The following is a 15,104-nucleotide window of genomic DNA, read 5'->3' as shown; positions in this document are numbered from 1 at the left end:
TATCTACAACCACAACCACAATCAGAACAACAACCAGAACAATCTAACGTCACGCACGTAATAAAAATTGATTGACGTTAAACATGGTGATGGTGGTGGTGGGTGACCTTTGAATATATTTTTTCACTCACTCTATTACAACTGCAAATTCTATCAATACGAAATAACAAATAATTTTTGAGTGACGTCAATTAATAACAAAAAGAAACGAGAAAATCAATAATAATAATAATAATAATAATAATGATAAGATTTAAAAATAGTTTCGAACGAACGGATGTAACAATCATTTAAATTTTATTCGTTTAATTATATTTGAAAAGTTCACCTACCGCGCGATGGAATACGAAAAAAAAAAAAAAATTGATAGATGTAGAAAAAAAAACCGGTGGGTTTAGTAAGAGACGAGAGACGTTAAGTTGGTACCCGTGCGTTACGGTAACCATTCGAGAAAAAATTTATTTATTTCTCACCTTCGTGCGTTTTCATGTGCGCTCTTAAATTACAAGCCAATGCGAATTTTTTATGACATAATTCGCAAGAATGTGGTTTGTCACCTGAAAACAAAAAACAATCGATTAATCGATATTATTATCATTATTATCATCATTATTATTATTTTTAAAAAAAACCGTTAAATTTTTTTTTTTTTTAATTTAATCGTCTAAGAAAACCTTATGGCATTTCCTTTTTAACAACCTTTTTTGTTTTTTGTTGTTGTTGTTATTATTTATGAACATTAAAGGTACGGAAAAGAAACAAACAACAAACAAACAGGTGAAAAACAAAACAAATAATAATGATGACTCGTGCCCGTGCAACACGCTTTTCTATGTTTTTTTTTTTTTAATTTAATGTTTGTAACCCTTAAAAAATTTCTTCTTCTTCTTATTTTAATCCTTTTTCGAGACATGTGTTCCCTTTGTGATTAATTATTTATTTATTCACGTATTGTACGTAAAATAAATAAATAAATAATGTTACGTAATTTATTATTATTATTATTAATAATTTTTAAATTTATGTAAATGAAAAAAAAAAAAAATTATGTTTTCTATGTTATGTTCATGTTCGCTGGTGGGCTTTTGTTGTTCTTTAAATAAAACATTAATCAATTTATTAATTTAAAAAAAAAATGACGCGATTCGTTAATAATAATCAATAATTCGTTTTCTTCTGCTTAAAAAAAATTTAAATTTAAATTTAAAAAATTGGCGGGAAAAAATTTAAAGAGTAAGAATTAAGGAGAGTGAGAGTAAAAGAATTTTGAAGAGGTTTCGTGAATTTTCCTTTTTTTTTTTTTTTTCTTTTAAAGTCAATTGACACGATTAAAAAAAAGGTTCGTTTGTCGTGTCAATATGTAATGAAAAAGGCTTTTTTTTTATAACCTTTTTTTTCCTGTAATAAAAATCAGGTGAATTTAAAAAAAAAAAAAAAATTTTTAATTTTAATTTTAAATGACGAAAAAAGAAAAATTATTCTTATAAGAAGACGGATGTATTAATGGGAAAAAAGACGTAAAAAGTATTCTTTTTATAAGTAAATAAATGTTATTATTTTCCGTACAGGTGAAGTTTTTTTTATCGTTCACCTGCCGAAGAGATGCGATTTAAAGATATTAAAAAAAAAAATTTAACCGTCAAAAAAATCGGTAGAACCCGCTGAGGGTAGAAGAAGAAAATTTCAAAAAAAACCATTTTATTTACACCCCCTCTTCCTCCCCTTCGTATCATTTTTATCAGTAAAAATAATAAATAAATCCTTAATTTTTTTTTTTTTTTTAGCTTAAAAAAGATAATTAATCGCATTTTTTTTTTTTGTTTTCTTCTCATTTTCGCTTATGGCTAATCCGATCGATCGATACCTGTAAACAAAAAGGAAAGGAAAAAAAGGAAGAAAAAGGCACCTGCTTAAAAAAAAGGCGTAACTGACATTAATTTCTTTTTTTTTTTAATTAAAAAAAAGTTTATTTTATTCTTTCATTTTTTCCTTTTTCAAAAACGCTAAAAAAATTTTTGTTCTAAAGCCACGACGTTTTCGTTAAAAATCATCAAATCCGAAATTATTTATGAAATGGCGAACTATGTGGACTTTATAATAATAATAATAATTTTTAACCCATCCGAAAAGTAAAAAGCAGGTGCCGCAAATGTTTTTTCGTTTTTTTTTTTTCATCATTTATTATTATTATTATTATTATCATCATTATTTTATATAAAAAACGTGACAAATTTCCAATGTAAAATTATTATTATTATTATTATCATCATCATCACCGCAGGTTTTTTATTTTGACTTGTCAATTTTTTTTTCGTAAAGGAAACGTGTAAATAAAAAAAAAATTTTTTTCGTTTGTCCTCCTCCTCGCCCGGGCCCGACTGAAAATGTGATTTTCTTTGTGTTTTGGGGGGGAGGGGGACAGCTGCATCGGAACCTGATCAAAAAGGTATTAAAAGTTGTAGAATTTCAAGTTGTCTAAAAAAAAATGAGTCCTTACGTTTGTTGTTGGTTACTTTATTAAAAAGTAGTTTCAATGCATTTTTTTTTTTTTAATATAATTTTAGATTATCTTATTTCGAAAGGTCTCTCTCTCTCTCTCTCTCTCTCTCTCTCTCTCTCTCTTCCTCTCTCTTTCTCTTTCTTTTTTTTTCTATTTTTTTCATTTACAATGCATTATAACGGATTTTTTTTTCGGGTAATTTATCGAATGGTAAAAAAAAAAAAAATTACCGGTAATTTATCAAAAAATTAAAAAAAAAAAGGTTCGGGATCGATTAAGGGCAGTACAAAAATTTTCTTTGTTTTATTATTATTATTATTATTATTATTATTATGGTTTTGACCCACCGAAAATTTACTCCAATCGTTTTTTATAAAAATTTCAATTGAAAAATTTAAAAGGAAAGAAAAAAGGTTCGAAAAATTTTCCGACGATGATGATGATGATGATGATGATGATGTTATTAAATATCACGTGGAAAAATTTTAGAAATTATTCAGAAAAATATGGAAAATCCATTTTAATGATTGAGTTTTAAAAAGGTTTTCGTGTCAACGTCATCGTAAAAGGTTTACTAATTTTTAATAATAATAATAATGACGATGACGATGATGATTATAATGATGATGATAATGATGATGATGATGATAATGATGATGATGATACGTACACATCGAGCGAATTTTTTTTTTAAATTTAAGTCAAAAGTTGAGTTAAAAACAGGAAAAATTCAACCTTTTTTCTTTTTCATCATCTTCATCATAATCACCAAAACCATTGTTATCATTATTATCATATCATTATCATTATCATCGTCATCATTGTCATCATCAGAAACAAAATAAACAATCGAATAAATTTAAAAACGATATTTAATTAAATAAAAATTCGAGATGTAAGAAGATGGTGTCGGAAAATTAACCGGAAAACATTTTAATTAATTACTTCTCGTGTTCATTTTTTTTTTATTACTTTTTATTGTCGTCGTACCTGTACGGTTGTTACATTGGTTTCTTTTGTTTCGGTTAATAATTCGTTTGACGGTAAAAACAAACAAACAAACAAAAACACTTTAATCAAATGAAAAAAAAATTTTTATAATAAAAAAATATTTGATTCGAAATTAAAAAAAAAAAAAAAAAACGGAAAAATTTTTTGTTGTCGTTTGTTGCGAACGTTAACAAACGTTTCGCAGCCGGTTGTTTAGTATGATAACGGATTAAGGGAACGGTAAAATACGTTCGATAAAAAAAAATTAATTAAAAAAAACGAAACGAAATGCAAGCGGATAATGTCGTGATACGAATAAATATTCACAACAACCACAACAACAACAACAACAACTACAACCGGCTTCTTGTATTCATTCTGCCTCCTTTACTTAACCATTAATTATTAAACTCAGTTAATAAATTAAATGAAATGAGTGGAAGGCCTGGAAAAGATGAGCAAAAACCGTTTCGAGAAAGAGAAAATTGTATTAAATTATTAGAAAGCCTCTCAGATGAAATCTTTTTTGAAAATTAATTATGACCTTTTAAAATTATTATTATTATCATCATCATTATCATCATCATTCATTCTCTTCTTACAATGCATTATTTAAAACTTTTTACGTGCGTTTTTTTTTTTTTGTGGTGAGAGAAATAAAAAAAAAAAAAAAAAACTTTTTAATAAGAATTTTATTTTTATTCATTCATCTTCGAATTCATTCATGATAATTACGAGGGAGGATGGGGGGGTGGAAGGGTTTAGATGGGGAGACATTTTTATAATTTTGACCTATCGGGTAATTAATTTTCAGGGTCGATCGAGGGGGAAAGAGGGAGGAAAAAAAAGATGAAAAAGGGTCAAAAGAATAAAAAAAATTTAATTATTATTAATTTTTTTCCTTTGTTTGTCTGTTTGTTTGTTTATGAATTAGGGGGAAGGAAAAAAAAAATTTTAGATTTTTTTTTCGGTATCGAAAAAGGGTAGGAAAATGCGCGTTTTGTGCGTGCGCGTGTGCGTTTTTTACGAGTCCCCTGCTCTTTGTTTGTCTCGTCGGTCAAAAGTTTACATTAAGTTTATTATTATTATTATTATTATTATTATTATTATTATTATTATTATTATTATTATTTAATTCGTGTTAAATTAAAAATTATGGTAGCACGTAAAAAACATAATTAAAATTGTTGTTGTTGTTTTCGTTTGTTTAATGTTTGTTCCTTGTTTTTTTTTTTTTTTCCACGAGAGTATTTTAAACGCGTTTTCAATCTTACACGCACATACATAACACATGTAAAGTTTTTTTTTTTTTTTTTTATGATTTATTATGGCAGAAACAAAAAAAAAAATGTTTTGTTGTTTGTTGTACGGTCCCGTCGATCTTGTTCGAAAAATTCTAAACATAATTCTAAACATGAAATTTTAAAAGGTAGTAACAAACACGAACCACGCGTCGTCGTCGTCGTCGTCGTCGTCGACGACGTCGTCCGAATCCGGATATTCCCATTGGATTCCATTAAAAAAATAAACAAAGGAATAAAATCATGTCCGCGACCGGTAATTGATTACGTCGAATATGACGATGCAAAAATTTCTTCAAAATTTATTTACTTTGTTTAATATCATACATTGTTTAATAAAACAAACGTTCGTACAACCACAACCACAACCACGCACGCAAGCAAGCAAACAAACAAACAAACGCATCGTTTATGATTTATTAGATTTTATTATTATATAATTTTTTTAATTTTTTTTCTCTCTCGCATCGAATTATTATTATTATTTTTATTAATAAAATACTTGTCCGCCATTTTGTATTTTTACACTTTTAATATATCATTACGCTAATAATAATAATGATAATGATAATAAATGTGCAACCGTTATCAATAACGGTTTTAATATTATTATTTTTCGGTATAAAAATTAATAACCGTGAGAAAAATAAATTTAATTATTATTATTATATCGATAGCATAATCGATTTATTATTATTATTATTATTATTAATAAGACAAACAAACAAAAAACTTACCGGTGTGTAAGAATAAATGATTTTTTAAATTAGTATGTTTGCTAAATCCTCTATTACAAATGTGACATTTAAAAGGCCAAGAACCGTTGTGAACGTACATGTGGGATTTGAGATCTCCTGGAGTCGGAAATGATTTTGCACAAAGAGTGCATTTGTGTGGTTTTTCCTGGAACAAACAAACAAACAAACACGCGAATGAAATCAAAAACTAAAAAAAAATTTGACGTTAATCGTCGAGTAAGACGATAATCGATGAGGACGACGAAGAGGACGATGAGGACGAAGACGACCACCACCGATGTTTTCCAGTACAAATTTCTAGAATATTCCAAAAAAAAAAAAAATTTTGGATTTATATCGAAACGATGCGGAATTTTCGTTTTTAAAGTTTATATTACCTGTCAGAAATTTTTTTTTTTTTCTCCAAAAAAAAAAAAACTAAAACTAAAACTAAAACTAAAACTAATGGTTGCATTGCATGTTTCGCTGGACTCTGGATTTATATTTTTTAAATTGATATTATCCTAAACTTTAACCTGAGTTTAAAATAATAAAACCTGAACCCGATCCTGACTAAAAAACCGTCGTATAAAAAAATTTTTTTTTTTTTCTGGTTTTGTGTTGCTTTTTTAACAACAACAAACAACAAACAACCGCCGAATGATTTAATGCGACAAATAATTTTATTTGACACTCGAAACTGACATAAAATTTTTTTTTTTATTTATTTATTTATTCAATGATTGAATGATTAAATTAATAATGATGATGATGATGATGATGATGAAGTTATGAAAATATTCTCCATTCCTTTTTATTTTTTTCCATCTTTGTTTATTAATTTTTCCTCTCTCTCTCTCTCTCTTTTTTCTCTCCAGTTTCTCCAACGAAAGTTTTTACAAATTCTCTTACAAAAAAAAGCAGAAGATTTTTAAAGTAAATCATTTCGCTTTAAAATCTCTTCTAAAAATAGTAATAGATGAAGATGATGATAATAATAATGATGATAATAATGATGATGATAATGATAATGATAATAATATTAAAAAAGGAATGAGAGAGAGAAAAAAACCTGACGGGTAACGGCCATTAAATAACGATTTCGAATTTTTTTTTTTTTTTTCGTATGCAAAGGTTTTTTTTTTTTGTCCTAAACCCAACAAACAAACAAACGAACAAACGATATGAACAACAACATAATATTTGTCGGACGTCATTTAATTTAAAAGGATTTTCTATAAAAAAAATTAAAAATCGAATCGATTTTTTAAAAAAAAAAAATAAAAATAAATTTAAAATTTTAACGATGAGAAATTTCCAGAACGTTTGTTTATGGAATCAAATCATTCAAGGTCGAAAGTCATAAAAAAAAAAAAAATTCTAGAAATTTCTGTGACGGTAACAACAACAACAACAACATATGTAAAGCACAAATAAGTAAAAAAAAAAAATTAACTTGTCGTATAACCCGAATGTTTTTTTATTCATTTGTCCAAAAAAAAATTTACATTTGGATTATTATTATTGTTATTATTATTAAACCTTCGACACGTCATTATTATTATTTTTCTATTGACACGTCTGAAAAGCATTTTCTATTAAAAAAAAGGGGTAAAATAAAATAAATCCTTGGAATTTTTAAATTTAATTTTTTTTTTTTATATCAAACCTGCCACGATTTTTTTACTTCTCTTTTCTTTTTCTTTCTAGAACGTTCTTTAGGTTTTTTTTATATTAAAAATGGTTTTATTTATTTATTTATTTTTGTTTTAAACCGTGGAAATAATTAAATTTTATTTATGTATATAAAAAAAAAGGTTTAAAAAAGGTGTAAAATTAAAATTAAAATAAAAAGCACCTGCATCGAAAAAACTTTTTGGTTTCTTATTTAATTCGAATAATAATAATAAATGTTTTGGTTTGTTAGTGCCACGTCTTTTAATTGTGCTCGTGTAAATAACAAACACGAATTAAAAATTAATAAATAATTTTTTTAAATATTATTCCATAAGAAAATTTTCAAGGGTAAAAAAAAAATTTTTAAAACAACGACGAGAAGAAGAAGAAGAAGGAGAGGTAAAAGACCTGGAAAATTTTTTTTTTTTTTTTATTTGCTGGAAATTAAAAAGAATTAATGAATGCAACAACATGGAGGAGAAACAAAAAAAAAAAAAAAGAAACAGAAAAAAAAAAGAAACAAGGTAATAAAGTCTGGGAAAAACAAATTTTTATTTTAGCAATTAAACAAACAACTTGTTTTTATTTTTTTTCGCTTATCCCCCTTCCCCTCCCACTCCCCCTCTACTCACCTCCCCCTCTTCACCCATTTCCCTCTCTCTCTCTCTCATCGTGTCTTTACCTTTTTTTCTTTTATTTTTTTTTTTATATGGAACAATTATCTCTCGAATAGTCGCAATAAAAACTATCACAAGGTAGTAAAAAAAAAATTCTTTTTCGTTACCAATAATAATAATGATGATAATGATGATGATAATAAAAAAAAAGGGTTCCCACAGTAAATTTTTTTTTTTACAACCGATTTCTATGATTTTTTGAACGCACAACCAATAAAGAACACACAACATTCCAAATTCGAAAAATACTAAAAAATTTTATTCCGTTTCCGGTTTTCGTATAAAACAAATAAATATTATTATTATTATTATTATTAATAAATTTTTTCCAGAATTTTTTTTTTCCCAGTAAATTTCTCTCTTAAATCAATTGGGGGATGGTAAATTCCGAACCCTAAAAAAAAAAATATTCGAACCGTAACTAACGAATTTAATAATAATAATAATAAATTTCTTTTTGTTTTTCTTCAGCCCCTCCTTTTCCCTCCACTTCCCATCTTCTCCAATTATCAAGTTTCTTACATTAACTTCCGTATTATCACGCTCGACAAATTTTTTCAACACATTCGTTCGCAATTAATTTTTACGATCGATTAAAAATAAAAACAACAAACACAACAACAACAACAACAACGACAACCTTCATCCATTTTGAAAATAAATAATTCCAGTTTTGGAAAAAAATAATTATAAAAAATTCTTTAAAAAAAAAAAAAACTCGATGAAAGATAGTAAATTGAGTCTTATTGGAAAATTAAAATAAAATAAAATTTAAAACTCATTTCACTAAAAAAAAAAAAAAAGAACGTGGAATCAGATAAAAAAAAAAATTTCATATATATATACATAAAATGATAAAACGTCAAATATTTAAAAAAAAAAAAAAAACCATAACAACAACAACAAACAACAACCGATTCTGATCGCTTTGCGACAGGTTCAGGGGACCCTTTTACTAAATTTATATCAACTCATTAAATTTATTATTATTATTATTATTATTATTATTATTATTATTATTATTATTATTATTATTATTATTATTATTATTATTATTATTAAAAACTTTATTTTGTTTTCGGGAGAAAAAAAATTCCCTGACGCCCCCCCCGCTCCCACTCCCGCCCTTGCCCGCCCTCCCCATTTTGCCCTTTTGATCTAATCGATCGATCCATCGATTTTTTCATATTTAAAAATTATTATCATTATTATTATTTCGCAGTGTAAATACGCCCGCGTTTTTTCATCATCTTCTTCTTCTTTTTCTTCGTTTGTTTATGGCGTTTTGACGCTTAAAAAACGCGCGTTTTTTCTCGAAATAAATATTTCGAAAGAATCGTCAGACTCGTCGGATAAAAATTCTAAGAAAAATAATAAATTACGCGCGCGTAAACTAAAACTAATTTAGATGTCGGGTAAAAAGAAAAAAAAAAAATTTTCAACGGAGCATCTATCATTCTTAAAATAAGAGCGAGATGTTAATAATAATAATAATAATAATAATAATAATAATAATAATAATAAAAGTCATAAAGTTCGTTATGGTCAAACACATAAACTCTTCACATATTATCATTATCATTATCATCATTATTATTATTATTTTCTTTTCTTTCGATGATCTCTTAATAAATTTTTTTCTTTTTTCTCATAAAGGTCTGGAGGATTTTTTTTTTTTTTTTCATTTCGTTCAGACAAAACAAATTCCTCTCCCCTTCTTCCTCCCTCCCCCGATCATTGTTTTTATCGTGGAATTAAAAAAAAAAAGGAAAAAAACCGCCATTTTCCATTTAAACAAAGAATTAATATCATTATCATAATCGTTATCAAATCGAATTGTTTATCAATTTTTCCTCTTCTCCATTTATTCTTCCTACCTACAAAGTCGGTTCGTTTTAAATAATAATAATAATAATAATAATAATAATAATAATAATAATAATAATAATAATAATAATTAAAGGCTAACAGGTAATTTTAAAAAAATTCTATTGTTAAAGTCAAGGATTTTTAAAATTCACTTCTGCTATTGTTTACTTTTTTTTTTTTACTGTTTACCATATGTCCCCCCACAAAAAAAAAAAAAAATTGAATTACAATAATTTGCTAAAAACTTTTTAAGCCATCATCATTATCATTATCATCGTAATTTGTTCAGTTTCTGGACTTTATTCGTTAGCCGATGTGTGAGAAAAAAACATATTATCATTATTATTATTATTATTATTATTATTATTATTATTATCATCGTGGAATTATTATTTTAAAAAAATTTCCTCGTGTGTTTTTTCTTTGTGAAAAGATTATTAGAATTCGTTTTATTTATTTCCTTCCTTACTTCCTTACTTACTTCATCCCTTCTTTTCATCCCTCAACGATTAATAATAATAATAATGTCTTTTAATTTTCTTTTCCAGTCGGGTTAACGAATGATCGGTATTAATTTATTATCATTATTATTTTTTTTCCTTTCCAAATGTCAAACACTTCGACCATATCGTCTTCGTCGTCGCCCTCATCGTCTTTGCTTATGTTTTCTGCGGTTTTTTTAATAATGATGATAATAATAATAATGATGATGATGGGAAATATTTTAGGATGGGGTTGGGGGGAGAAAAGTGTTCGACCAAAACAATTTTTTTTTCTTTCCCCTTTTCTAGAAATGAACAGGAAACACCTCGAAAAGAAAATAGACATAAGGTCACGAAATTCGTTTGTTGTTGTTTGCGTTTGTACCTACGCACGCGCGTTTGTTTCTTTTTTTTTTTTTATTAAGAAAGAAAGAATGAAAAAGGAAGTTTCCCAGCCCACTTAATATTCCCGGAGGGTTGTTCGGAAACAAAGAAACGCGGGAGATTATTGTCTGTGAGTTTGTTGGCGAACCGTGACGAAGGAAGTAAATAATAATAATAATATTACGAAACAGGAAACGCAGCAGATGGCAAGGTACAAGAAAGTATAAACGCACATTTTTTACAATATGATGATTAAAAAGAAAAATTCCGGCCGCGAAAATATCTCCGTACGATGATGACGATGACGATTAAAAACTTTGGACCTGGTTGGACTTTCCCACCCCCTCCACCTTCACCCCTTCCGCATTTGCATGTCGACCCTTAAGGAAATGAGAGAGAGAGAGAGAAAAAAAACGCGACGGCGTAAAACCGTCACATACACGCCGCGTAATAAATCCGACTACGCATAAAAACAAAAAATTCTCACGGGCGTAATTTAATGTGGGCATATAATTGGTTTGATATTAATAATAATAATAAAAATCAATAATTAATCGATAAATAATAATAATAATAATAATAAAATCAATATTTGTGTCTTTTTATCCGATATTATTATCATTATTATCGTTAATATAATTTTTTTTTTTTTTTGGTTATTACGAACGACAACCGGATGCTATGAAATTTTCCAAATACGGTCCCACAAATTTTTTATATCTGTTCTTTCATTCAATATGGCGACCTTAATCGGTAACCGGGGGAGGAGAAGGGAGGGAGGAAATCACCTTTTGGCAAATCCTTATCATTATTATTATTAATACGACCATTATCAAAAAAAATAAAAAAGTTTTTTTAAGAATCGAACTGGAAAATCACTCGAAGCATTTTTTCTTTTTTTTTCGTTTTTACCGTTTTAAAAAATTTTAAAAACGGGAAGAGAAGGAGGGAGGGGAAAGGGGGAGAAAACAGGAGCAGACGATATTAAATTAATTTCAATTAATTAATTAATTTATCACCTGAAAAATAAAGAGATGTTTTTGTTTTAAGAAAAAGAGAAAGAAAAGAAAATAATTAAAATCATTTCATTCATTTAAAATGAGAGTAAAAAAAAAAAAAGAAGCTGCTGAAGATGCTGGAGATGCTGGATATGCCTTTGGGAATAATAATAATAACAACAAGTAGTTGAGATATCGGTAGCACATCAGATAAGGATAACAACCATGCGATAGAACTTAAAAAGCCTTTTTTATTAAAAATTATTAAATTTAAAAAGCTGTTATGCGGTCATAACGTAAACACGGGCGAGATTAGTTTTTTTAAATTAAAAAAAATTTGATTTTGATTTTCTTTTTTCTTCTTACGCGTAATTGGTTTTTTTTTCTCTCTCTCTCTCTCTCTCTCTCGATGATTTCCAAAATGAAATATAGTATAATTTTTTAATTACTTGTTTAGCTTAGAATAAAAATTTTTTACGCCCCCCCCTGCCCCCCGCCGTCGACGCCACCGCCACTTCCAGATCCAGCGTAATAATCATACGTTTTTATATACGATTCTATTCGGTCAAAAACTTCGCCCTCGTTTTTTTTTTCTATCCAAAAATTAGAAAAAATTATTAATAATAATAGATTCGCGTTTAATTAAAAAAAATCAATCAATCAATCAATCGACGAACTCATCTTTGTGATGATGACGATGATTCAATTTTTTTTCCAGGAAATATTATTCAAAACTAACAATTTTTTGAATTCCAAATTATCGAACTGGAAAAAAAAAAAATTTTAATTTCGGGTTAATTTTAAATCGTTGATAATTATTTAATTTTTCCATAATAATTCTGGACAATTCTGGAATTTTTTTTTATTTTCTCCTTCAAAAAAAAAAATTCACTCGAGTAAGAAAAAAAAATTTACAAGTCGATTCGCATCCTCTCTCTCTCTCTCTTTCTCTCTCCCCCCTCCGCCTACGTTTAATTAATTAAATTAATAATAATAATAATGATTATAATTATTCTCATACACTGGAATGATAATGATAATGAAAAAGAAAAGAAAAAATTTACACGATTTTACCGGTGAAAGTTTTTTTTTTTCATTGTTATCATTTTATTCCAGACTGATTTGTAAAACGAAAGCGATACTGAAATTGTTACTGAACAAAAAAAAAAATGACGTAATTACTGGAGAAACGTTTAATAATAATAATAATAATATATTTTTTTTTCAAATCGTTTTTATAAATCAATTATACGATGGAAAAAAAAAGTAAAAAAAAACTTTCGTTTTATTGTTTTTTATATTGATAAGAATAAAAAAAAATTTTTCTTTTTAGAAAGAGAGAGAGATAGAGAGAGATAAAAGGTTTAACATCTGCCACGAACCTGATTTTCTCGTTTTATATATATAAGAAGGTACAAATTATAGAAATGCAAATTAACGACACCAAAGTTTATTTATTGGCATTAATAAAGACAATCCACCTGGAAATCTTTTTTTTTTTTTTATGTTTTTTTTTTAACATTCGATTAGGTTTATTGATTATGTTCTCACGGTTATGTTTTGTTATTATCACGTACCTGAAATTTACTTTGCAAATTTTTTTTTTTTGAATGTAGGAAGTGTGTGAAAAATTATTATTATTTTCGTTTTTCCAAAAATATAAAGAAAAAAATTTTTTTAAAAATCTAAATAACGATAGGAAAATTAGTTTGAAAAAATCTTATTTTTCAATGTAAAAAATAATCTTTTTTGTAAAAAGTGTAAGCAGAATAAATAAAAAACAAACTATCGTCGTGGTTTTAATTAAACGAATTTTTTTTTTGTTTTCCGAACGGGTCGTCGTTGTTACCTTTAATTAAAAAAAAAATCCTTTGGGTTTTTAATAATAAAAAAAAAACGTAACTCAGGTAAACCGAAATTCTTTTTTGTGGAATCGAAAAGGGATGGGAGCCCCCCTTTCCCCCCTCTCCTCTCCACCCCCTCTTAAATAAAAACATTTTTTTTTTTTGCCCTGGGAGGCCCTAATTTCATTTATTCAAACCAATAAAAAAAAAAAAGGAGACCGGTAGTCGTCGATTTGTTACTTTTTATTACTTCGGGTAAACAAACGAAAAAATAATATCGGAGTTAATAAATCAATAAGGCACAATTTGAACAAAACAACAACAACAACCACAACCACAATAACAACAACCAAATACCCTCGGGACGTTTCCCACAAAAAAAAAATTTTTTTGGTTTATCCTTTGTTTAAAACATTTTTTTTGTGCTTTACGCGGGGTTTTATATAAGAAAACGTTAATTAACGTGGCGTTTTATGTCTTTTTTTGTAAAGCAAAAAATAAACGACAGCAAAAATAATTTTATAGTAAATAAAAATTACCTTTATGTGAGTCATTCTGTGGTAATATAAATTAGAACTAGCGGTAAATCTTTTTCCGCAAACTTGACACTGATGAGGTTTTTCACCGCTGTGTATTCTTCGATGAGTGTTCAGACTGCTGGAAGTACTAAAACCTTTGTTGCAAACCATACAAACGTGAGGTTTTTCACCTTTAAAAGGAAAAAAAATGGCGTCAGGAAAATGGAAAAATTTCTTTAAAATTTCATAAAAATTTTCACCATACCTGTGTGCGTTCTCATGTGTCTTTTTAATAAACTCGGTCTATCGAAAGCTTTACCGCAAACTTCGCACGGTAGCAAATTCCTTTCACCTCTTTGACTTCTAATTTTTTGCTGTCTTCTCAATAGGATATCCGTCGTTCTAAAAACAGGGATTTGATTGAATCCCGTCGTAGGACCACGTGATGATTTCCAACCGTCAATGACGTTATTAAAATCGTTAAAAACGTCATGATTCGAATGTCTTAAATTGAGTGCTTCGTTTAAAACTTGAGAATGAGTGGAATGTTTTAAATTATCCAGTAAATCTCCAGAATTCGAAGACGTTTCCGAACTCGTTACCGGTGATTTACGTTCGTCTGCATCTCCACCGAGACTCGGTGGCGAACTCGATGTCGAACCTGGTGACGGTATCATAACTCTAGATAAAAGAGATGTTGAGAGATCTAATGGCGAGTCTGAAAATCGGGGGAAAAATTTTAACCGTTAAAAAAATTTTCTTTTTTTTTGAAAAAAACTGGAGAGGAAAATTTGGTGGATAAAACCTTCGAGTATGGTGTCCATAGTTCTTCTGTACAATGAATTTCTCAAATAATTAACGGCAGGCATGAAAAAAACTTCTTCTTGTCTCTCTGGGAAAAAAAATACCACCAATTCCGTATTTGCGGGTATATTTTTAACAACTTCGAAAATTGGTTCCCCTTTGACCCTTGAACCTATGACGTTGACCTCTTCCGAATAAGTTGATGACGTACGTAAAAATCTAATCCAATTGCAGTGACGTTCTTTGGTCCGGGAAATTTCATCGTACAAACCGAAACAATGTCGGATCTGTAATGGGAAAACAAAAGAAAAAAAATTTTTCAT

The 15,104-nt window shown here is 27.7% G+C and overlaps 1 protein-coding gene across 1 annotated transcript; it reads right to left on the bottom strand.

Moving 5' to 3' along the window:
* Positions 1 to 462: 462 nt before the first annotated feature.
* Phum_PHUM590440 (zinc finger protein c2h2, putative) lies at positions 463 to 15,104 on the bottom strand (the record flags this gene model as incomplete). Its single annotated transcript, XM_002432490.1, has 6 exons — positions 463 to 557; positions 5,529 to 5,694; positions 13,999 to 14,168; positions 14,243 to 14,351; positions 14,508 to 14,695; positions 14,783 to 15,104. The coding sequence occupies 6 exons, from the start codon at positions 15,102 to 15,104 to the stop codon at positions 463 to 465; spliced, it is 1,050 nt and encodes a 349-aa protein (XP_002432535.1).

This window comes from Pediculus humanus, genomic scaffold, assembly GCF_000006295.1.
Source record: "Pediculus humanus corporis 1103172108313 genomic scaffold, whole genome shotgun sequence".
Taxonomy (NCBI): domain Eukaryota; kingdom Metazoa; phylum Arthropoda; class Insecta; order Psocodea; family Pediculidae; genus Pediculus; species Pediculus humanus.
Note: the sequence above shows the minus strand (reverse complement) of the source record. Positions and strands in the feature narration are given on the sequence as shown.